At 53.1% G+C, this 24,709-nt stretch overlaps 1 protein-coding gene across 4 annotated transcripts in view; it reads left to right on the plus strand.

Moving 5' to 3' along the window:
• The window catches only part of ELFN1 (extracellular leucine rich repeat and fibronectin type III domain containing 1), an 80,969-nt gene extending 57,515 nt beyond the window's left edge, over positions 1-23,454 (plus strand). For 3 of the 4 annotated variants that reach the window (XM_053557958.1, XM_053557956.1, XM_053557957.1), the window contains exon 3: positions 14,779-23,454. In XM_053557958.1, coding sequence (XP_053413933.1) covers positions 15,072-17,555 — 2,484 coding nt within the window. In that variant the 5' untranslated portion in view covers positions 14,779-15,071 and the 3' untranslated portion in view covers positions 17,556-23,454. Of the gene's footprint in view, positions 1-4,808; positions 4,957-14,778 lie in introns of all 4 variants that reach the window. The other variant, XM_053557959.1, reaches the window with a different exon arrangement.
• Positions 23,455-24,709: the final 1,255 nt, after the last annotated feature.

Here is a 24,709-nt window from a genome sequence, read left to right on the forward strand (position 1 = left end):
TTTTCCACTGAACTCTAGTCTCTTTTTTTTTTTTTGTAGAGACAGGGTCTCACTTTATGGCCCTCGGTAGAGTGCTGTGGCCTCACACAGCTCACAGCAACCTCCAACTCCTGGGCTTAAGCGATTTTCCTGCCTCAGCCTCCCGAGTAGCTGGGACTACAGGCGCCTGCCACAACGCCCAGTTATTTTTTGGTTGCAGTTTGGCCGGGGCCGGGTTTGAACCCGCCACCCTCGGTATATGGGGCCAGCGCCCTACCGACTGAGCCACAGGCGCCGCCCTTGAACTCTATTCTCAATGAGTTGGATGTGTGAGCATGCAGGGAATGGGCCTTCTCACCACCCTGTCTTTAGGGGAGGGATTTGAGAGAGTCCAGAGACATACTTCTTCTTTGGAGCAGTTGGCAAAAGGGCAGAGAGCTCTGCCTCCCCAGCCCAACCTGGGGGGATGGGCTTGCCCTTGGAGGGCTCAGTTCTGTAGCCCTGGAGCAGCCCCTGCAAGCCCCCAACACTGGCTCCTGGTGGGGAGGGGAGCCCAGCCCTGTGAGCCTTCCCCAAAGCAGCTCAGTGACTGAGGAGGAGGACTAGCCTCTTCCAGACCAAGCCAGCCTTCAGCCTTTCAGCTCTAATTAGCGTCTGTTGTGTTAGGTAGATTATGCACTCCAGGACTAGCCAGCCAGCTGGGTGGCCCTGCAGGCTGTCCTCAGCCTAGTCCCAGGCCACATTCCCCATGGAAGGCTGCCATTCTGACTTTTGGGCTCGCTGGTTTGGTGGTCCCTTCTGGGCTTTGCTCAGATCTCCCTTCTCTCTGTGCACCCAGGTCCTCAGGACAGCAAGAGCTGCAGCTGGCCTTGCTAACACTTCCACAGGCTGCGCTCATCATGGCACATGCATTTTCTTGTGTAAACCCCTGAAGATCCATGAGGTGGTATTAGCATTCTCACTGCTTGAATAGAGAAGAAGAGGAGGGAGGTTTGGGATTGGCTGCAAGCAGAGGCCCAGCCCTTCCGGAGTTGGGGGGGGCGTAGAACACAGGCTCGTGCGCCCAGCACCATATGGTTCACACTCTTTCGGGACCTGCCCCACAGAGCTGGCGTTGCTGGCCTTCTATAGCCCCCCAGAACACTTGAGGTCCTCCCCTGGGATTCTTAGGGAAATCGAGGCTAGAGAGGGTATGGGCTGTCCCGAGGGTGGTAACCTACTGCTGCCTGACAGTGCGCCCAGGTCCCAGTGGCTTCTTGCATCCCCTCCTCTGCCCAAGGTTCTGTGATTTGGGAAGGGCTCAGTTAGGCGGTCCCCTCCACTCCCAGGCCAGGGATGCAGGGCCCCTGTGTCTTTTTGTCTAGAAGGTGTCACAGCCTCCAGGCCTCCCATGCAGCCTCAGCCAAGATGGTAGAAAATCTACCTGGAAGCTGCTCCCAGGGCACAGGAGGCGGGGCTGTGGCCTAGCCACAGGCTGTGCCCAGATGGAAGCAGCTTCCCTTCTGCCAGTGCTACTGGTCCAGATCGTTTCAGGGTGGCCCGGGTTCATGGGTGCTGTGTGGGCTGCCATGGTCTCTGCAGACTGACTGTGAGATGTGAGGTGCAGACATCTTTTGGAAAAAGGGTCTACCATATGCCTCATACTTATGTGTGAATTACTTTTCTCTCCCATTAGAACTGCATGTTTTGCTCATTTTGTAGTCCCTGCACCCCACCCTCCCAAACGCCCAATGTGATGTCTACTTGTCCATGCATGGATGAGGCCCTGGGAGGTGGCACAGGGGCAGCCTCACAGTTCTCCCCTTGCAGGCAGGGAGCTGGGCTCTCCCGGCCCTCAGCAGCCCCCTCCCAGCCTGGGGCCAGTCTTTCCCAGTCTCCCACATGTAAACTTGGAATCCGCCAAATAAGATGCCTTCCAAGCTGTTGTAAGCTCTCCCAGAGGAGATTGCTCTGTTGTTTACTCTGCTTTGAGCCAACTCTGAATCACAAAAATCCAGAATGGACGAAAGAAAAATTGAGGTGACGTTTCACTTTAAAAAATGATCTTTCACTTTACAAAGTGGTTCCTGGTGTTTGTCTGCTTTTTTGGAAACATCCACTTGAGGTTGCTCTGAGCCCATAGAGCCGGGGGGATCCTCCATCAATGTCCTGCTTGGATGAGCTGGTGTCCACCACCCCGAGGAGGGAGGGAATGGCCCCAAACCCCAAACTCACAAGGACCATCCAGGAAATGAAACCCCACACTGATCTCACCCATGACTAGTGGATCAAAAATCCTCAATAAGACACAAGCAAATCCAATTCCACAGAATATTGGAGAGATAATAATCTGCCATGATTATGTAGGACTTGCAGAAAGAATTCAAAGATGGCTTAATGTTAGAGAAACCTATTAATATAATACATAGCATTAGCAGGTCAGCCGAAATGCCACATTAATAAATGACAAAAGGCATTTGATAAATCCAATGCCAATTTCTGATTTTAAAGTAACTGCTAAAAATAGAACAAGGACCATACTTTCTAATCACGATAAAGAATCTCTATTCAACAGCCAGTGTCACTCTAAATGATGAGATTTTTAATGATCTCCATTCAAAATTTTTATTAAAAAGCAACAGTGTTTTTTTTTATCTTTGCCCAGAAGTTCTGGACATAGCAATAAGACATGAAATGGAATTAAATGGAATGTCGATAGGAAAGAATTGTAATTATTTTCTACTGGTATGATTCAAGACCTTAGAAACTCAGGGAAATCACTGGAAAAAATAATTTAATATGAGAATTTAATATGATGAAGGTGCTGGGCTGGGATAAAACAAATATATACAAATCAATCATTTTTATCTGTATTAAGAACTGGTTGTAATACGTAATGAAATAAAATGGTTCTCACTCACAGTGGCAGTGGCAACAATAAAACCACCACAACAAAAACTCCATGGGATTTTCGGGAATAAATTTGTAAGAGAAATTTAAGATCATTATGATGTATGAATGTAAACAAGAATGGTTAAATGTCATATATGCCATGTTAGAATATTACCTGAAAGTCATTCTGGAATTACAGTTGAACCTCCATTGTTAACCTCCTCTCTGCACTGATCACCTCCTTAAGCTGACCTAATATTCATAGACCAGACAAGCACCACATGTACGTATCAGTACTGTAGGCCCAATTCCTATGTTGACCAGCTCTGTATTTTAACCACTTTGTTATAGTCCCTCAGGTTGGGTGGGCAATTTATAGAGGTTCTACTGTAATTCACAGGTTTAATGCAATCCTATCAGCATGTCGGTGGCAAGTATTGAAAAGCAAGATAAAATCATTCTGAAAGTTCATCTGAAAGAGACTCCAAACAAAAAAAGTAAAGAAATGGGAAAAGGAAGATGGAAAAAGGATGTCTTTCCTATGTGACATGGAAGCTTATTATAGAATTACAATGATTCAGCTAGTACAATGGCTCACACCTGTAATCTTAGCACTCTAAGAGTCCAAGGCAGCTGGATTGCCTGAGCTCAGGAATTTGAGACCAGCCTGGGCAAGAGTGGTCTTTAGACCCTGTCTCTAAAAATAACTGGATGTTGTAGAGGGTGCCTGTTGTCCCAGCTACTAGGGAGGTTGTGGTAAGGGGATCACTTATGCCCAAGAGTGTGAGGTTACTGAGAGCTCTGATGCCACGGCCCTCTACTGAGGGCAACAAAGTGAGACTCTGTCTCAAAAACACGAAAACTATTACAATAACTGAAATTGTGCTATACTGGTGAAAGAAGGGAAGTGTTACCATTAGAAAAGAAGAAATAGTCCCAAACAGAGGCCTCATGACACCGTGATCATACAACAATTTATTATCCAAACTGGGAAATTTTGCAAGTGAAAGGAGGCTGTATTAATAATTATACTGGGACAACAAGTATAAGTGAGGACCTGCCTAGGGAAACCACGACATACGGTTGGTTGCCTTCCTTTATAGGTGATGATGGATTTACTATTTTCATTAATTCATTCACACTCATTTCATACTTGGTGCCTGCGGGGAAAGAGAATGTCAGACCCTGCCTTGCTTGCCAAGAGCTTTCAGTCCAGATTGTAGAGTCTAGGTGGAGTAAGATAGGAATCAGATCTTTATTGTATAGGGCCATAGTGGGGCAAATACAGGTAGCTCTGAGTTTATAGCAGGGAAACCCCAGCCCTAATCTGGAGTCTGAGCAAAGAAGACCACAGTTGGGGTATTTTGAGGGGTTAGTCGTGTCCCAGGTTGATCACAGCCTTATAGGGTGAGGTGAGGCATGAGAGACTGGCAAGGACCATCACCAAGGCCAATTGGCCCCTTTAAGACTTGTGGATTCTCTTGGCTCGGCACCTGTAGCACAGTGGTTATGGCGCCAGCCACGTATACCGACGGTTCGAACCCGGCCTGTGAAAGGTAAATAACAATGACAACTGCAACAAAAAATAGCCTGCCATTGTGGTGGGCGCCTGTAGTCCAGCTACTTGAGAGGCTGAGGCAAGAAAATCATTTGAGCCCAAGAGTTTGAAGTTGCTGTGAGCTGTGACACCACAGACCTCTACCAAGGGAGACATAGTGAGACTCTGTCTAAAAAAAAAGACATGTGGACTCTCTTGAGGGCACTGGGGAGCCACGCAGGGTTATAGGTGAGAGGAGGAGAGGTTAGAGCATTCTCCCAACTGGGGTGGAGATGGAGCATCACAAATCAGCCAGAAGGAATAGATTATCCAATATAGGGTCAGGACAATTTGTTGCCTATTTGGGGGAAGGGAGAAAATCAATTTTGATCCTCCTTTACACCAGAGAAATGTTTTCCAGGTGGATTGACAGCTAAATGTAAGAACTCAGACTGTAAAGACGTTAGCAGACAAAGGCGATGTCCGGCTCCGGACAGCGTGGGGCTCCTCAACCTGCAAAGCAGTAGAAGCCGCATCAGGGGAAAAACATCCCCATGGTCTGATGACATGTAAGTTAAACCAAGAGACTCTGGGCCAAGGCCAGGCTGTGTTTGCCCTGCCTGCAGGAGCCACTTTAGGCCATCGCAGGACAGGCACTGAATAGATGTCCTCGTAAAAGCCTGCATGATGAAGACTGGCAGTGTTGAATTTTTATTTTCATGGTTCAACCAGACCCAGATGAGGTAACTTAGCAGCCAGGACACTGGTCTTAGGGACACAGCTGCTCCCAACAGATAGCCATGGGCAGTGGAAATGGTGTGGCCATGGAAAAGAGGGCTGGCAGCCAGAGAAAGCCCCCAAGGGACGGGCCTCTTGGGTGCTGATTATAGCAAAAAAATCTCCTAGTGGCCTAGAAGTATAGGGAGCCCTGGGTGCTAGGAAGGTAAGTAATCACCTTGTGGTGTTTTGTCACAATCCCTGGTATTGTGACAGCTCTCTCTTGTAACAGACAGGAGAGAGCCTGTTTCCATCTTTGGAAACACACTGGTCACTGAGGGAGCCATTTGGGGTACTCCCTGCCTGGCCTGGTCTATGCCTTCCCACTCGCACCAGAGCTGCTCTGTGGCTAGCATGGTGGACACATCCAGGTCCCATCCTGGCTGTTTACATTGCTGATACTTCTTAGGCTATATGGTTGAGGTCTAATTGTTCATTTATACCCTCTTCTCAGAACCATTCCCAAATCTTTATAGTACAATCAATGGTGGCCAGGAAATACGCACTGATTTGAACCATCGTAGTGGTGGTGTGAGTTGGGATCTGTGTGACGGGCTTACAAATAGTCAGCATGTCTGTGCACCTGGGCCTGGATAGTGGGGCACAGAGAGAGGGAGCTGGCCTCAGTGTCCCCTAAGGGTCTTTCCAGTGTCTTCTGATGAGGTCCTGCCCTCCTGCCAGGCTGGGATCAAAACTAAGAACAGGGACAGAATCCCCAAGCTCAGGATAGTCAAGAGGGGTTTCCTAGAGTTCAGGGGCTCTCAGAGGTCAGGGTGCTACTAGGAAGAAAAGAAATAGCAAATCTCTGCCTTCAGCCTCAAATAAGCCATCCCTCAAAACAACTGGAGAGATTGAGGTCAGACTAAAGATAGAACTTCCTGGCTGCCAGGGTTATGAGGGTGCGATGGGAAGAGTGCCAGGCATCTTTGGACACCTAGGCCCTTGCCTGGCTTAGGTGACGTGCTTTCTGATGGCAGGGGGTGGCCCAGCATTCTTGGAGAGGGTCACACGTCATCCTTCTTCTCCAGGGGCAGCCAGCCACCCTCACCCCACATCCCTGCCAGTGCCTGAGCAGGGAACCATTGCAAAGTGATTTCTCCCTCCAACGGTGTCATACATCATGTTTTTTAATTTAAAAGATGCCCGGTGGAAGCATAACAGACCATTAAATGTTTGGGTCTCTAATTAACTCCAGAGCAGCCTGGTGCTGTGGGCCAGAGGGAGGAGGGGCAGCATGAGCTCGTGTAAACCCAGGAGGCAGGACTCCATTCTCAGCCTTGGCCCAGAGAGTGCCAGCACCTGGGCAGGGCTGCCCCAAACAGACCTGGCCTAGGGCCCCAGAGCCTGTTTGAGGAATTCTGGGGTGGGGCAGGAGTCTGTATTTTTCACAACAGTGTTTGGGAAAGTCTCGACTTCCTGGCTGGATGTCCCCTTCTGAGCTTGTTTTCCCATCTATCTAATGGGGGTAACACTGAGAAGAGGCTGTGAGTATACCAGGCACTAAACACTGGTGGACTGTGGAGGAATGAAGAGGTGTCCTCTGGTTGCACACTGGCAGAGCATCCCTGGCCCTCCAAGAGTCCTTGAAGACAGCTGGTTCCGCAATGATATGTGGAGCACCCCTGAGGTGTTTGGGGTCACATGAACAGCCCAAGGTCACATGGCAAGGTCATCTGGTGCTCAGCCCCTTCCCAGGTGCCCTTTGACCTTCCCCAGTGTCCTCTGAATCTTCCTGGGTATGGGCATGCAGCAGCCACTGGTTCCCTCTGCCCTACCTCCAAGCCTGGCCTCCCAGAGGCCAAGACCAAGGCCAGCTGAGGTCAGGGGCAGCCAGATCCAACCCTGCAGCCAAGTCCAGAGGAGTAGCCATTAAGTCAGCACACCTGGCTGCCTAGAGCCCAAGTCGGCCCCCCTTGGAGCACAGGAGGGCACAGGAAACAGAGGGGTTACGGACCTGGTGGGTCATGGGAAGGCCAGAGGCTATGCTGAAGTAAAGCCCATCGAGTACATTCAGCATGTGAGCTGGGTCTGCCCACACGGCTTGGCACGGGCCTTCTCTCCCTGGCTGACCAAGGCTCTATAGAGCCCCTCCCCATACCAGGTAACATGCTAGAAATCTCAAGTAACTGGGTCTGTATCCCCACCTGGGCAATCCCACAATTATCTCCACTGGACAAGTGAGGAAACTAAGGCTCAGAGAGATGAAGTGACCTGCCCAGTGTCACACAGTCAGAGCATGGTGGACCCAACACTCCAGTCCTGGCCCAAGATAGTTCTGTGTCCCCTGAAGCAGCAGGTAGACAGGCTGACCACCCGCCCCCCCGCCCACCTGTTCTTGGCTGGGCTAGATCGGCCCTAACACCCTGGCAGCCCTGACGTGCTCACCACACTCTCGGGTGCTGCAGCAGAGCCCAGGGAGAGCTAAGCCACAGAGGCAGATAGATGTTAGCAGTAAACATGATCTACTGGCAAAACATTGGAAAGATGAAAAGTTATCGATCTATAACTTTCCACCCATCTCTCAGCTTCCCCCACGCGCCTGGCCCATGGCCCATGTTTCCCATGAAGGTGGAAAGTGTGCTCCATCAGCAGAATCCTCCCTCTAGCCCTGGCCCAAGCCCCAGACCAGCCGTGGCCTCTGATCTGGGCTAAATGATCAAGAAGAAGAACAATATTTTTAGACAGATGCACTGCCGTCCCAGCATGGCTACTGTGATTATGCAAATCTGGTCATAAGAAGTTTAAAAGCCTGGAACCACCATATTTCTTTATTTCATTAACGGTGCCACAGGCTGCAGAGTTGACATAAGGGAACGAACATGGTGCCAGCCTCATTCCCACTGTCTTCACCATCCCCGGGCGACATGCATGCTCTCTGCGAGGGAAGTGTGTATGGGGTGTGTGTTAGGTGGGCTCCAACCAGGGAGATATGAGGCCTTGCATATCCCATGATCAAAGGAGTTCTTGGAGACAGCTGGCTCAGCGATGTCATGTTACAAGTGGAGAAACTGAGGCCTGGAGGCAGAAATTAGAGAAGGCCTAGGCTCTGCTCAGGCGAAGGGGCCTTTCCCAACAACTGCAGCATCCAGAGGGGAAGGGGTGTCCCAGGTACAGGCCATAATTTCTCCTCCTGCCCCATCAGAGCAGGGAAGCTCAGGGAGGGGAGATGACTACGTCAGAGACCGGGCTTCCCTCCTGGCACTCAGGGCCCTTCCATCCAGCCCCTCCTCCCGCCCAGCATTGCCCAGCACTGCCCACACCCCATACTCTCTTGTAGAGGGTCCATTCTCTGAGTAGAGGTGCATACTTTGTCTGCCTGGGGTACTCATTACCCCTGTTTGCCTGACAAACTCCTATTCATCTGCTAGGACCCTTTGATCAGCGGCTCTTGAAGACTTACTGGTTGTGTGCTACATACCTCCCTAGCTCTGTTCAGGCCCCTCCTTCCCTGCTGGCCTTCCCACTGGTCCCTGAGCCCCAGGAGCCTTGTTGTTCTTGGAAGCCCATCTATGGTGGACAGAGCAAGAGTGTGGGTCAGGATACAAACCCAGGCATTCCTGCTGCCCAGTCTCATAAACGAGGCAGTCAGCCAACTGGCCCTCTGGCTTGTGCTCCAGTAGGTGTTGTGCTCGTGTCTGGGCACTCTCCACAGCCCTGGGGTATTGGCCCCACTCCCAGGTTCTGAGTGACTCACCCTTCACCCACCCAGCCAGAGTGCTTCTTTAGGAAAGTCAAATTTGTATCATAGCCTGGGTCCTTTGGAACATTCCCTTTGCCTTCCAGAGTCCCTGAAATGGCCAGCTTATTCCATCAGGGACATTCCAGTTTGTACCCCCTCTACCCAGGACAACAGCCCCCAGTCCTCAATGCCTGGCCATTTGAACACTCCTGGTGATGGTAGGCTCACCACTGCCTCATTGAACAGAGCTCTTCACCCATAGGCAGCTGTCAGGTCCCCTTCCTCCAGAGACCAGAGACGGCCCACCCAGCCTCCACCCTCGGACAGGCCTAGCACCTGCATTTCCTGGGGGGTCTGGCCTCTAAAATCTGGCCCTGTTCTCTGTTCTTGGGGGTTCCTATAGCTGCACATCTGTCCCTATAGCTGCACACTCTGTGAATGGGAGACCTTGGCCGCCCCTCTTGATACACCCAGATACACAGAGTAACTAACCACTGTCCTTGGGAGGCAAAGCTATCTTAAGAGGGATGCCCAGCAGGCCTCAGGCTGGGCAGAACAGAGGCCACCTGACAGCTGGGGTCTCCATGTGATTAAACTGGGCAGGAGCAGACCTTCAGCAGGTGACTGCTGAGCAAGTTCGTGTGTGTATATGTGTGCTTGTATGTGAGTGTGCACAAAAGTGAGCCTTTCCCAACTGGCCAGCTAGCGTCGTAGCCCACCTGGCCCCCTTAGACCTAATGGTGCTGCCCACTCAGTTGCCCAGGGCCATGCACCTGGAAGCATCTGCCCATCTGGGTGAGCCATGCTAGACATTTGGGTTGGTATATTGCAAAGTGAGAATGTCAAACAGATGTGCATTTCTAATCCCATAGGATGTTTTAGGATTTACAGACCAGGTGAGACTTGGGCAGGGTGTGGCTAAAAGCTAAGATGTGGCAGTAGCCCTAGGTGGGCACTTCATGTCCCTCCTGAGGTGTGACGTTAGCTGTGGGCTTGATCCAGTGCCAGGGGGGAGCTAACATCTGTGAGGAACTCCAGGCTGCTCCAGGGGAGGCATTTCAACACTGAGAGCTGATATGTCCCAGTCTGTGCCCAGCGTGGCCCAAATCTGTTCCATCCCAGGTGTGGGGAGCTTGGCTCGGGACCGTCATGGCAATGACCAGAACACACAGCTCCTGCACACATGGCATCAAGAGGAGACCAAACATGAGTTAAAAAGTAAATTAAAAGGAGCATCTAGGAGAGAGGAGTGCCTGGATTTAGAATGGGTGGGGAGCTGAGAGTGTAACTCGGTGGGGGGGCCAGGAAGGGCTCTCGGGCAAAGCTGTGGGATCTGGGAGTTGAATGGCAGGAGCTTTCTGGGCAGAGGGAATGGCCAGTGCAAGGGCCCCACTGTCAGAGTGAGTGCCTCAGGGAGAGGAGACCCCACTCTTGGGGAGTCTTCAAGGGTGAGACAGGACACCTTGAGGTCCCCCCCACCCAGGGAGGTCCCCTTGGCTGTGGGTGCTGGGAGTGGGGTGGGTGCCTCTGGCTGTCTCAGCAGGAGGTGGTGGCAGCCCCAGCAGGAGTGGAGGGATGTGGTTTTAGACTCCTCAGGGGTGGCACCCTCAATGTTGCTGTTAGTGGGTGTCAGGTAGGGGACCAAAGGGGTTGAGGCGGTCCCTGGTTTGTTTGTTTGTTTGTTTGTTTTTTGAGACGAGTCTCACTATGTCACCCTTGGTAGAGTGCTCTAGCGTCACAGCTCACAGCAACCTCAAACTCCTGGACTCAGTGTATTCTCTTGACTTAGCCCCCCAAGTAGCTGGGACTACAGGCACCTGCCACAACATCCAGCTATTTTTTTTTTTGTTATAGTTGTCATTGTTGTTTTAGCAGGCCCAGGCCGGGTTCAAACCTGCCAGCCCCAGTGTATATGGCTGGTGCCCTAACCACTGCGCTACGGGCTCCGAGCCTGACAGGGAGGCAGGAGGAGCCCTGGGGCTACAACTTCAGAGTACAGAGCCAGGGTGTCCAGACAGATGGGGTTAGTGTATGGAGAAAGGACCACTTGGCAGTGCCAGGGAGAAGAGGGGGGTCAAGGGAGGAGCTAGCCACAGAAAGGCAGGCACTGGGGAGAAGGAGCTGGGATAGGGAGGTGGCAGCTTGGAAACCCAGAGAAGAACCTGATTTAGGAAAGAGCCAGTGACTGCCCAGGCCAAATGCTGCCAGGAGGCAAGCCAGATAAAAATAGGAGCATGCCCTTTGGAGCTGGCAGGACGGAGGTCGCTGGTGACCTTGACGGCCTCAGAGGAGGAATGCTGGATGATGTGCAGCTGAGGGTGAAGTGAGGAGGTGGGCCACCCACTCAGGGGTATTTTCCAGGACAGGGATGGAGAGCTAGGCAGAGGGCATGTATATCAGGTCTGTTTATGGAAGGTTCTAGAACCACACAGTCCACTATAATAGCCACCAGCCACATTCCTGATGCTTAGTAGCCATACATGACTATTGGCTACCCTGGTGGATGGCACACAAGCAGCCTATGCACTCTCCAATTAAGACCCATGGGTGCCCTGCCACAGAATGGCTGTATTTGGGCAGGGTTGATATCACAGAGAGGGAGATGGAATGACCCAGGAGACATCAGGGGATCGAGGGGTAGTGTGGTGGTGGTGGGACTGATGGTGGCACCAGCCTCTGTGTCTCCCTGACAGGTGTGGGTTGAGGAGAATCTCAGACCTGGGGAGCAGACTCTTGGGGAGTGCCTTGGGGGACACACAACCCCCGGGATCCTGTGGCCTCCACCTGTAGGGGCCTTGAGTCTGGGTTGTGGGTAGGCCGATGAAGGGCACGGGTCTGGGGCTCAGTCTGCTGCTGCAGGAGAGCCACCCTCTTGCCCTCCCTACCACTCTGTTCTGGAAAGACGTGACAGGCAGAGGGTGGGGACAGGTGTAAGGATGATTCAGGGAGGGGCAAGGAGGCAAGGAAATTACAGAATATGTGAGTGACTGACCTGGCGAGGGTGTCCAGGGCCTGTCCTTCCTAGGGCATTCACCAGTTCCCTCTGCAACTGTCCCTGCACCAGGCCTGTTCGCTCTGCCCTTAAAGGCTCCCAGAGCCCACCTGACACTGCCCCTCAGGCCTGAAAGGAGCAGGCCTGGCCTGACTCATTCTGTGGCCTTGGACACATCCTTCTCTCTCTGGGCTGCAATTTCCTCCATGAAGTGAGCTGTGAAACAAGAACTTTGGGGTCACCTCGAGGCTAGGGCCCTGAGGGCTATGGAGGGGCCAAGGCAGTAGTCCCCAAGGGGGCAGAGGATCTGTTCTTACTCACTTGAGGTGTGTTGGCCGTGAGGTAGGAGCAGCCACCTGATGCAGACCCCACCCTTGGCTTGCAGGGGTGTCTACTGGGGAATCTGGCAGTGGTGCCAGGCTGTGGGTGGGGAGGGAGCACTTCCAACCTGCAAGCCTGGCTCCTACTCACCCAGGTCAGCCCAGAGGGAGCTGTGGGCTGGGGATGCAGGAGGCCCAGTCTAACAGAGGAGGTCTTAGCATAGGTAGGAGGCTCCCTGCACCACTCACAAGGTACCCAGCATGAGACACGGGGTTCCTAAACTGTCCCATGGGTGCATGTTGCAAAAAAATGGGCCAGGAGGTGGGATGGGGGAAGGATGGAAGGGCAGTGCCCAAGGGTCACTGGAGGTGCTGGCCACTCACCAGCTTCTGCAGGGTGAGTCCCCATAGCATTGACAGAGGCCCTCGTAGATGCGTGTGGAATGTGTAGGGGAAATCCTCCCACACTGGCCCACCCTTCTCTGTTTAGACAGGGCAATCTGCTATGCACAGAGCCATAGCAGCTCTGCCTAATGCCCCAATGGACATGGCCTATGCCCTGGTGCCCACCAGTAAATGCTTGCACACGGACCTGTGCATTAGGCACAGCAGCTGTGACGTATAAGTGTTCACCCAGGCACAGAGTCTAACATGTGTACAAGGACTCGTGTATGCCAAACACATGTGTAGGTGGACATATGTATCCACAAACATGTGTGAACCTCATGTGCACATACAGGCAGCCTGGCAGCGGCTGGGGCCCAGGCCAGCAGCCTGGAGAGTCCCTCCCTGCAGCGCCTGTGATAAGGGCTTTTTAGGCCCTGTAATCCTCCTTACCTTGACTTTGGGTTATTTTGAGCAAGAGATTAAAGGTGATTACTATCTCGGCTGAGGATTCAGGCATCTTACATGCCTCCCGCATTGCTGGCTGGTCCAGGGAACCAGGAAATGCCCTAGGCCCTCCCAGAGGCGGTGCCCACCTCTACCTGAGGCCAGGCGACCTAAGTCACAGTTTGGCACAGGCATACGTGGTCAGTGGCATTTGGAGGGGTAGGTAGGAGGGTATGCCAAGTGGCCTCAGGTGCTTACCAAGGGATTGTGACAGAGATAAGTAGAAGTGCCTCTTAAAAGGCGCCTCACTCCCCTGTGCGTGTGGCATTCACAGCACAACCAGGCTATGTGAGGACCCTCGTGTTCCTTAGGCTCCCACAGGCCCCTTCTTTGGGGGGTGAGACCTAGGCAGGTCCCATCCTGCCTGGAGCCTTCTCTGAGTGGGCCCAGACAGGTGCTGACCCTGACACACATCCCACAGTTAATCTGGGCCAAGTCCCAGGGCAGCTACCAGGACCCCTTGGTAGCCCCCACCCCATCTGACTTCTCTTTTCTCTTTAAATAAGAAATAAACTCTTCTCTGGGAGCCAGATGAAAATTGTTCTTTATGAAGTTTCCAAAGGGGGGAAAAATCCATTTCACATCATTATATTTTTTTCTCCTAATTTAAACCGCCTCAGTGCAGACTAGTTGCAAACGTCAATATCAGTGAAATACACTCAGCTGGCTGCCTGCCAGGCCACAGAGTGGTTACAGAGGCCGCTGTAAATCCAAATATTAACAAGCAAACACACACCCATGTCTCTACCCTGCAGGGGAAACACAGGGGCATGAGGCAAGACCCGCAGCCCCAGCAGCCCTGTCTGTGGTCCTTTTGCCTAGGGGCCACTTCCTTGCAGTCCAGTGGTCACAGCCTCAGGCGTGTGCTCAGCTGGCACTCAGGATGGAGGGAGGAGGCAAACACCTGCTCCAGAGAAGCTCATGGTCCAGTGGGAACCCAGGGATAGAGTGGAAGAAGGTCTTGCAGTTTCTGAAGGTGAAGGGGAGGACCCCGTCCCTGGGGACCATGGAGGTGTCCTTATCCCAGCCAGGAGGATGTGCAGAGCCTGGAAGAAGCTTGGCAAAAGGTCCTTCCCCAGGAGACTACCCGGTTGCACCAAGGTTAGGTGGTGACAACTCCACAGTCCAGGCACAAGGTATATTCCTCAGATACCATCCAGCTGGTTGGTGAGGCCCAGAGGGAGTGTGACATGCCTGGGCCACACAGCAGGAGAGCTCAGTCTCCAGTCAGTCCCTGGGCAGGCTGCAGATCCTCTGGTGTGGGTGAGGACATGTGTGAGGACACTTGTGTGGATGCTCAGATTCCCCCCTGCAGGCTGCTACGAGGGTGCTGTGGCTAGGCCTCAAGGGGGCAGAAATGCCACCCTGACCCTCCCAGCACAGTGCCCGACGAGGTGTTTCACACTAGTGTCCTGGCCAGACTCCCTGTCACCCATTGATCAAGCAACCCTGGGTGGTCTCCTGGCCTCAGTTTCTTCATCTGACTGGGATTGTGTTGAGTGTGAAATGGGCTGCCTGGGTCTTGGTTCCGTGCTGTCACCCTACCTTGAGCCTGGCCAAGCAGGTATGTCACATCCACTTTGCAGATGAGGAAACTGAGGCCAGAGACCTGAAGAGTCCTGCAGCAGAAGGACCTAGCCCTATCTCAGGTCCCTGGAGTGCCTCTGAGGAAGGGGCTCTCAGAGGGTTTGGCCAACAATCCCCTGACCACTCTTTTCTCTTTGTCTTGCAGCAGGAGTGTGGGGGCCGGAGAACCAGTGGAGCCATCAGGACACCAGCCCAGGAGAAGGAGGCCTTGGCCACCTCAGGACTGGGGCGGCAGAAGAGTGGTGGCAGCCGGGGAGGAGGTGCCCTCCCTCCCCACACTCCGGCTTGCAGCCATGCATTTTGGGACAGGACACCCTTGAGAGTGCAGGCACCACCCTCTTCCACACTTCTGTCCCACTGGGGGCTGTCATCGACCTCCCCATCGGTTTCCCCCTACCCCGGGCAGGCTGAGTGGGGTCTCCCTTGGGGGCAGTCCCGATGGCCAGGTGCGGGTGGGGTGCCCTGTGGTTGTGCGTGGCAGCGGCCACCCTGCTGCATGCAGGCGGGCTGGCCCGTGGAGATTGCTGGCTGATCGAGGGCGACAAGGGCTTTGTGTGGCTGGCCATCTGCAGCCAGAACCAGCCGCCCTACGAGGCCATCCCGCAGCAGATCAACAGCACCATCGTGGACCTGCGGCTCAACGAGAACCGCATCCGCAGCGTGCCGTACGCCTCCCTGAGCCGCTTCGGCAACCTCACGTACCTCAACCTCACCAAGAACGAGATTGGCTACATCGAGGACGGGGCCTTCTCTGGCCAGTTCAACCTGCAGGTGCTGCAGCTGGGCTACAACCGGTTGCGAAACCTGACAGAGGGCATGCTGCGCGGCCTGGGCAAGCTGGAGTACCTGTACCTGCAGGCCAACCTCATTGAGGTGGTCATGGCCAGCGCCTTCTGGGAATGCCCCAACATCGTCAACATCGACCTGTCCATGAACCGCATCCAGCAGCTGAGCAGCAGCACCTTTGCCGGCCTGGCCAGGCTGTCTGTGTGCGAGCTGTACAGCAACCCCTTCTACTGCTCCTGCGAGCTGCTTGGCTTTCTGCGCTGGCTGGCAGCCTTCACCAACGCCACGCAGACCTATGACCGCATGCAATGCGAGTCACCTCCCATCTATTCCGGCTACTCCCTGCTGGGCCAGGGCCGCCATGGACAGCGCAGCATCCTCACCAAGCTGCAGTCCGTGTGCACCGAGGACTCCTACACAGCTGAAGTGGTTGGGCCCCGCCCAATACCAGGGCATTCGCAGCCAGGCCGCTCTCCACCCCCTCCCCCACCGCCAGAGCCCAGCGACTTGCCCTGTGCTGATGACGAGTGCTTTTCTGGGGATGGAACTACCCCGTTGGTGGCCCTTCCCACACTGGCCACCCAACCTGAGGTCCGTCCCCTCATTAAGGTCAAGCAGCTGACGCAGAACTCAGCCACCATCACCGTCCAGCTGCCCAGCCCGTTCAACCGCATGTACACACTGGAGCACTTCAACAATAGCAAGTCGTCCACTGTGTCCAGGCTGACCAAGCCCCAGGAGGAGATCCGCCTGACCAATCTGTACACGCTCACCAACTATACCTACTGTGTGGTGTCCAGCAGCTCGGGGCTGCTCCACAACCACACCTGCCTCACCATCTGCCTGCCCAAGCCACCCAGCCCACCGGGCCCCGCTCCCAGCCCCTCCACAGCCACCCACTACATCATGACCATCCTGGGCTGCCTCTTTGGCATGGTGCTGGTGCTGGGCGCTGTCTACCACTGCCTGCGTAGGCGGAGGCGCCAAGAGGAGAAGCACAAGAAGGCGGCCTCCGCAGCCGCGGCCAGCAGCCTGAAGAAGACCATCATTGAGCTCAGGTATGGGCCCGAGATGGAGGCACCTGGCCTGGCACCCTTGTCCCAGGGCCCACTACTGGGCCCCGAGGCTGTGACCCGCATTCCGTACCTGCCAGCAGCCACCAGTGATGTGGAGCCATACAAGCTGGTGGAAGGGGGTGACACACCCAAGGCCACCAAAGGCAACTACATTGAGGTGCGCACTGGGGAGCAGCCAGAACGCAGGGACTGTGAGCTGGGCCGCCCCGGCCCGGACAGCCAGAGCTCAGTGGCTGAAATCTCCACCATCGCCAAGGAGGTGGACAAGGTCAACCAGATCATCAACAACTGCATTGATGCCCTCAAGTCCGAGTCCACGTCCTTCCAGGGTGTCAAGTCTGGGGCCGTGTCCACTGCAGAACCGCAACTCGTGCTGCTGTCCGAGCCTCTGGCCGGCAAGCATGGCTTCCTGTCGCCGCCGTACAAGGACACCTTTGGCCACGGCCTGCAGCGGCACCACAGCGTGGAGGCAGCCGTGCCCCCGCGCCCCAGTGCCTCTGCGGGCGGCTCGGTGCGCAGCCCTCGCGCCTTCCGTGCTGAGGCGACCAGCACGCACAAGGCCGCCGGCGCCGAGGCCAAGTACATCGAGAAGAGCTCTCCTGCAACTGATGCCATCCTCACTGTGACACCCGCGGCCGCCGTGCTGCGGGCCGAGGCCGAGAAGGGCCGCCAGTATGGCGAGCACCGGCACTCGTACCCCGGCTCCCACCCCGCAGAGCCGCCCGCGCCGCCGGCGCCCCCGCCGCCGCTGGAGGGCCTGGGCGGCCGCAAGGCTTCCATCCTGGAGCCGCTCACGCGGCCGCGACCCCGCGACCTGGCCTACTCACAGCTGTCCCCGCAGTACCACAACCTGAGCTACTCCTCCAGCCCCGAGTACACCTGCAGGGCCTCCCAGAGCATCTGGGAGCGCTTCAGACTGAGCCGGCGGCGGCACAAGGATGACGAGGAGTTCATGGCCGCCGGCCACGCCCTGCGCAAGAAGGTTCAGTTCGCCAAAGACGAGGATCTGCACGACATCCTGGACTACTGGAAGGGCGTGTCTGCCCAGCACAAGTCCTGAGCCTCGCATCTGCCCCTCGCCCGCAACTCGTGATGCCCTTGGACCAAAAAGGATACAAGAGCTACAGCAGCTACTTGTAACCCAGAGACTGTCACCAGAAACCCACACGCACACACATGCCACCACTGTTGCCCAGCAGGGCTGTGCAGAGACAGCGGGAGGGGCCGGTTGACAATCACAAGAAACCATCCTTACACTCATGTGACCTGCCCCTAGATGTGCTCCCCGACCGGTGCAAGAGTGTGTACACGCACACACACACGGGACTTGGAAAACTGTGTCTTAGGGATGGGGATGGGGGGTGGGGAATTTTTTTCATTATCTTTCCTTTTTTGATTCTCTGCCTTTTTTGTTTTTGCCTCTTTCTTTATTTTCTTCTTTTTTAAAAAAAATAATAAAAGTCGAGTTCTTTTAAAAAGACATAAACACTCTCAGTGGGGGGTGTGGCCAGCTTAGCCCCCGTGGCCCCACTGTGGTCTCCTCAGTCCGTGTGGTCTTCGTGGTGCCTTCTGAGTCCACCACCAAGGGGCAGAGTGAGTGAGGTGGCAAGTGGCCCAGGATGTGTCCTGACGCCCTGTGGGACTCAGGACTAGGGCAGAGGCTGTGCCCGGGGACAGGTGGGGGTGGCTGGGAAGAGTGGGATTGGGGATATGGCTCCAGCTCAGTCCCCATTGTACATTGTAGTCGTTCTATTGTACAGAAAAAAAATTTCTATATTTGCAATGTTTGCTGTAAAATGAGAAAGAACAAAAGACCACGTCTACTAAAAAAGAAAAAAAACTGCAAAGGAAAATACCCAAATACTTGTTTGGTCCACCTCCTTCCCAGGCGTCAAGATGTGGGTTTTAGGTAGAGATTTGGGGGTTCTCTTATGTCCAGTTTATGGGGTGATTTTATTGATTTGGGGCACATGAGAGGGATTGAAGTGGTGAGTCTGTGCGCGTTATCCTTCATGTGCAGAACCTGAAACCAATACTAATGGCCTGACAGGGCCTGGGGTCTCATTTGAGTGAGGGTGCTGGGTGGGCTATTGATGGCATGGGTTGGCCTGGGAGTAGGTGTGAGCAGAGCAGTTGGAGTGTGTGTCTATGGGGCTGGGTTCCCTGTAATAGGACCCCGATGCCAAATCCCCTTGGGATGCTGGTCCTCTCAGCTCCTTACTTGCATCTCGCTCACCTCCACCTCTAGGCATCCTGCCTTGGTGTGGCTCCAAATTCCTAGTGACTAAGTGGTTAAAATCCATGTAAGAACAGCACCAGGCTGTCCCACTCCATGGCTAGCTGCAGCTGCCTGTTGCCAAGACCATAGCCCACCCCGCATCCTATACCCAGGAGCCAAAGGGAGATTTGGAGGAAGACACCCTATTTCTAGACCCTCAAGCTCACTCCAGGGACCCCTACCCCAGCCCTAGGGCCCATAGCACTGCCTTCTGGGGAAGAGAAGGCAGGCCTTGCTTGGAGCCCCTGCCCAAAGTTAGGGCTGCCAGAGTCAGACCTACCAATTTCCATTCTCTACCTGGCTAGGCAATCCCTCTTCTTCCTAAAGGCCCTGGTTGCTAAGACCCCCTTCCCTAGCCCCTCCATCCAGGGCAAATTCATTCCTAGCCTGAACTGACACAGTTCCCATGAGACATGAAGCTGGAGTCAGTGTGAGCCCCAGGAGACTCGCACAGGACCCAGAGTGATGGAAACAGGTTTGCAGGCTTTGACCGGCCATCCTCCAGCCTGACCTGGGGGCACTGAGGAGGGAGGGAGGAAGGGTGGTAGAGTGGTGGGGGCTGGGAGCAGTCTGCACACCCTCAGCAACAAGAAGCTCACCCCTTCCCTCTGTAGCTGTTTCCAACTTTCAGGACCTCCCTTAGACTGAGTGGAAACTTGCAGTTTGCTCCTGGGCCCCACAGGACAACAGAGCCACAGCCTTCTGGGCTGGCTAGCCCAATCCTGCCATCTGCAATGGGGTGACCCCATCAGGAACCTGGGTAAGCTCCACAGGCACAGGCAAATGAGCCCCCCTGCCACCCCACAGAGTGAGTCATTTCTGAGGGTGTGGCCACGTGCCCTGCTCTTGTGTTTGACCCACAGGCCTCAGACCAGGCCCTCAGCAGCCCCTCCCTGCTCCCTGAGGGGGCCTGGGAAAGTTGTGACATGTAAGTGGACTGTAGGGGCAAGGCCAGGCTCAAGGAAGCAGGGGTAGGGAGGGTCATGGTCCAGGGCTGGCAGGTGGAGGCCCAGAGAGGGTCTTGCCTTGCCCAAGGTCACATAGCAACTCAGTGACAATCTGGTCATGGGATAGGAGGAGGTGGCCAGGCCTTTTCTGCCACTGTTCCCTTTCCCTGAGCAGCTAAAAGGAGCTATTTATAGGAAGTCCAGGGAAGGAAGGGCACGGAGTGGAGGTGCCTGCCCTGGGGAGGCAGGGCAGCCGGCCAGATGGCCAGGTGTGCATAAGGGGCAGGTCACTGCAGAGAGAGCTGCTGCTGAGCAGGGGCCCAGGATGAAGAAACTCAGCAGGAGGAGGGATGTGGGGTCCTCAGCATCCAGGATGCCCAGCCTAGGAGTCCAGACCCTCCCAGGAGCAGCCAAGGTAGGGGGAGGTGGTACTACATAGTGTCTGCCTAATGCCTGGCCAGGCCTGAGACAAAGGCCCTGTGCCCCGACACCCCATCCTGAAGGAGGTCACAGTGGAGTTGACAAGGCATACAAGAGAAGATGCATACATTTATGAAGCACAGTCTGTGTGCAGGGCCCTATGCCAAGTACTGTGTGAGCCCCTGCCATATAGGAACTCACAGGCTACTTCCATACTTTTTTTTTTTTTTTTTTTTGAGACAGAGTTTCACTACATCGCCCTCAGTAGAGTGCCATGGTGTCATAGGTCACAGAAACCTCAAACTCTTGGGCTTAAGCTATTCTCTTGCCTCAGCCTCCCAAGTAGCTGGGACTACAGGCGCCTGCCACAATGCCCAGCTGTCTTTTTTGTTGCAGTTGTCATTGTTGTTTAATAGGCCTGGACCAGGTTTGAACCCGCTAGCTTCCATATAGGCGGCCTAATTACTGAGCTACGGGCGCTGAGCCTGCTACTCCCATACTTGCAGTGGAGGGAGGTGACCCCGGTCAGGGTGGCACAGGAGCTCTGGGAAAGGATGGGAAGACCCGGGAAGGCACCCTGGAAAGGGTGGTGTTTTAAATGAGACAGGAAGAAGGTGAGGCTGCAAAGTTAGGAGAGGTTTGTGTCTGGGGGCTCAGAGCTGCACTCAGGGTGCAGGACAAAGGGGACCTGCAGAGGTGAGCCCTGCCCTGCCCTGCCCCTTCTTGTTTGTCTGCAGGACAGTGGGCTTTGGAAGCTGAAAGCCAGAGCTCACCCCAGGCCCTGCCCCTTACAGCTGCGTGACCTCAGCAAACTACTCGACCTCTCTGAGTCTCAGTCTCCTTATTTGTCTGTCCTATGGGGGATGCTGACACCTGCCCCCTCCTCCACTGCACAGTGCTGCCAATTGTGGCTGGCTTGCTCTCGTGTCTAGGGGTGACTGGGGGGACAAGGTGAGCTTTGCCCCACACATTTCTCATCATCCATCCTTCTACAGGCTGGTGTGGGCATGTCCTCATGGCCATGGCTGAGGGAGCAGGCCCCAGTGTTCACATCTGCTGGCATTCCATAGGCCACAGCAAGTCACAAGGCCAAGGTCGCTCCACCCCAGAGACATGCAGCCAAGGGTACAGACAGGAAGGGGCCAAATACATGGCTGAGCCTCAGGCAGACTGCAGGGCACACATGCCAGAAAACCCAAGATGTCCCTGGGGTTCCAGCCACTCCTTCACTCATTCACCATACAATCACAGAGCACCTACTGCATGCCAGACAGGACAGCAGCATCAGTGAAACTTGTGCCCTGTCCTTGAGAGTGCCCTACCCACAATCCCAACAGGCAGGCAATGGCACCCTAAAGGAAACCATTTCCAGAAGGAAGGTGTAAGGAACCACAAAGCATGCAGCATCTGTGCTGACAGCATGTGGGGAGAAGGAATTAATCCTGGAATCTGAGAGGGGACGTCTCACGCAGAGAGGCCACCAGGGCCCTTGGGAGGGGCCTCAGAGGAAGCTGGCCCAGCACCCTTGCAGGAGGGGCTGGGGATATATGCCCAAACTCACTCTCCTCCCTCTGTCCCTCCCCCCATCTTCTGGACTCCTGCTGGCTGAATGGCCAGGAAACCAGGAGTCAGGGGCCAGAGTGGGGGTGGACCATAAGAGTTAGCCCACGGAGAGCAGGAGCTTGAACGGCCAGGGGAGATGGGGGGTGATGGGAGAGGCCCAGCCTAGGGGCTTGGGGTAAGAGGCCATCACAGAGGACAGAGCTGTTATCACACTGGGGAGGGTGAGGCTTCTTAGGGGAGGGGTTGCTCAAGACCCTGAAGTAGAAACAGGAGCCAGCACGGTAGTGATGGGGAGGTAGGGGACAGGGAAGGGACTTCCTTCCAGAAGGAACGGCAGAGTGCATAGACCCAGTGCCCATCTGGAAGTGGCAGACAGGCACAAGTGGGAATCAGAAGCTGGAGCCGTGGTGGGGTTGGGCCTGCTGAGACCAGGGAGATAGGCTGGAGCCTGCTTTGCTAGTGCAAAGAAATCAGTGTTGGGCTCTGGGCAGTAGGGAGCCATTGACAGTATTTTAAAGAATAATAACTTTTATTGATTTTTTTCCTTATCTCAAAAGTAATCCTTTTATTACATAAACTTTAGAAAACAGTTAAACATAAAGAATAAAATAGGAATCACTTGCTCTCACCATTCTGAGCTAACTATGGTAACATTTTGGTATCTGTCTTTCTAGTCCTTTCTCTCTAAAAATGCAGCAGGCTCGATGTCTCCACATCGCAACCAGATGTGCAAAGACGCATCTCTTTCTTTTCTCTAATAGCACATCATCTTACTCCGGAGCCTCTGTTCCCTCTGATGGGGTATAGGGTGCTGCGCAGAAAGATGGAGGAAATAACTGTATGTTTGCAGGATCCAGTGCAGAAGAAAATGATGACGTATGAAAGAGAGAGAGTTGCTGGGACACGTCTGAGTAGGAAGGGATGAGAGGTGTTGCTTGATGGAAGGGTTGGCTGTGGCTAGTACCATGGACATCTCCTCCACTTTGCCCCAGAGCAGGCAGGCGTCTGGCCCTGACATGGGTGCTGGGGTGAATGCGGGGCAAGAGGGCATACTATTTGGTTACTGCAACTTTCTCAGCACCCTTCCTACTCCATTGCATTGCCTTTTTGTTCTACTTCCTGGGAGTTAAAAAAAATTTTTTTTTAATTCGAAGTAATTATAGAGTCACAGGAAGTTGTAAAAATAGTACAGAGTCACCCAGCTTTCCTCAGTGGTAACATCTTATATAACTGTGGTACAGTATCAAAATCAGGAAGTTGGGTTGTATGTTGGTACAACTCTGTTAACTAGACTATAGCTATTACTCAGTTTTCACTAGCTTTTGCATGCACTCATGTGTGTGTGTGTGTGTGTAGTTCTTTGCAAATTTACCCCACATATACAGATTTGAGTAACCACCTCCACAATCAAGATGCAGAACTGGTCGATCAGTACAGAGATCCTTCTGCTGCACCTTTGTGTTAATGCCCCACCCCAACCTGTCCCAACTGGTAATCACAGATCTCTCCCCCATTTCTGCCGTTTTGAGAATGTTAAAGAAAATGGCATCATACCCTGTGGAACTTTTTGAAGGTTTTCTCTCACCAAGCAAAAGGCCTTTGAGATCCCTCTAAGTTGTTGCATGTGTCAATAGTTTGTTCTTTTTAGTTGCTGAGTAGTATTCCACTGTATAGATAATACACCAGAGTTTGTTTAACCATTCACCTGTTGGAGGACATTTGAGTTGTTTTCAGTTTGAAGCTATTACAAATAAAGCTGCTATGAAAATTCACTTACAGGTTTTTGTGTGAACCTAAATTTTCATTTCTGTGGGATAAATGCACGGGAGTACAATTGCTGGGTTACATGATAAATACACGTTTGGTGTTGAAAGAAATTGCTCAACTGTTTTCTGGGTTGCACCATTTCACGTCCCACGGACAATGTATGCAAGAGGCAATTTCTCCACGCCCTCACCAACATTTGTTGTTATTATTTTTATTTTAGCTGTTTTAGTAGTGTGTAGTGACATCTCATTGTGGTTCTAGTTTATATTTCCCTAGTATCTAACGATGGTGAGCATCTTTTTATGTGTTTGTCATCTGCATCTCTTCTTTGATAAAATGTCTCTCTTTTTTCCCATTTTCTAAATCTTTTGTTTCTATTTTTTTTTTTTTTTACATTTTCCAGATATAATACCTTTGTTGGATATGTGGTTTGCAAAGATTTTTCTCCCAGTCTGTAGTTTGCTTCTTAATGCAAAAGTTTTTTTTTTTTTTTAATGTTTCTTATCCCCTTTATTTATCTATTTATTTATTTGGACAGAGTCTCAAGCTATTACCCTGCGTAGAGTGCCGTGGTGTCACAGCTCACAAACACCTCAAACTCTTGGGCTTAAGCGATTCTTTTGCCTCAGCCTTCCAAGTAGCTGGGACTACAGGTGTCTGCCACAACACCCGGCTATTTTTTAGTTTAGTTGTCACTGTTGTTTGGCAGGCCCAGGCTGGGTTCAAACCCACCAGCTCTGGTGTATGTGGCTGGCGCCCTAGCCGCGGAGCTACAGGTGCTGAGCCAATGCAAAAGTTTTTAATTTTTAAAAGTTCAATGTATTATTATTTTTTATTTCATTAGATCATGCTGTGGTGTCACATTTAAGAACACGTTGCTTAGCCCTAAGTCATGAAGATGTTTTCGCTATTTATGTTATGGCTTCTTTTAGAAGATTATTTGTTACATTTAAGCCCATGGCCTATTTTGAATTAATTTATGTATTTCTGTGCATGTGTGTGGCTTAAGTCAAGGGTTTGTGTTTGTTGTTTTTCTTTTTGTTTGCCTCTGGATGTCAATTACTTTAAAACTATTTGTTGAAAGACCTTCATTCCTCTAGTGAATGGTGTCTGCCTCTTTGCAAAAATCCAGCCAGGTATATTTCTAGGTTCCTTATTCTTTCTTGTTGACCTGTGTGTCTGTCCCTCCACAAGCACCACACTGTCCCGATTACTGAAGCTATAAAGTAAATTTTAACA

Source organism: Nycticebus coucang, chromosome 12 (assembly GCF_027406575.1).
Source record: "Nycticebus coucang isolate mNycCou1 chromosome 12, mNycCou1.pri, whole genome shotgun sequence".
Lineage (NCBI taxonomy): Eukaryota > Metazoa > Chordata > Mammalia > Primates > Lorisidae > Nycticebus > Nycticebus coucang.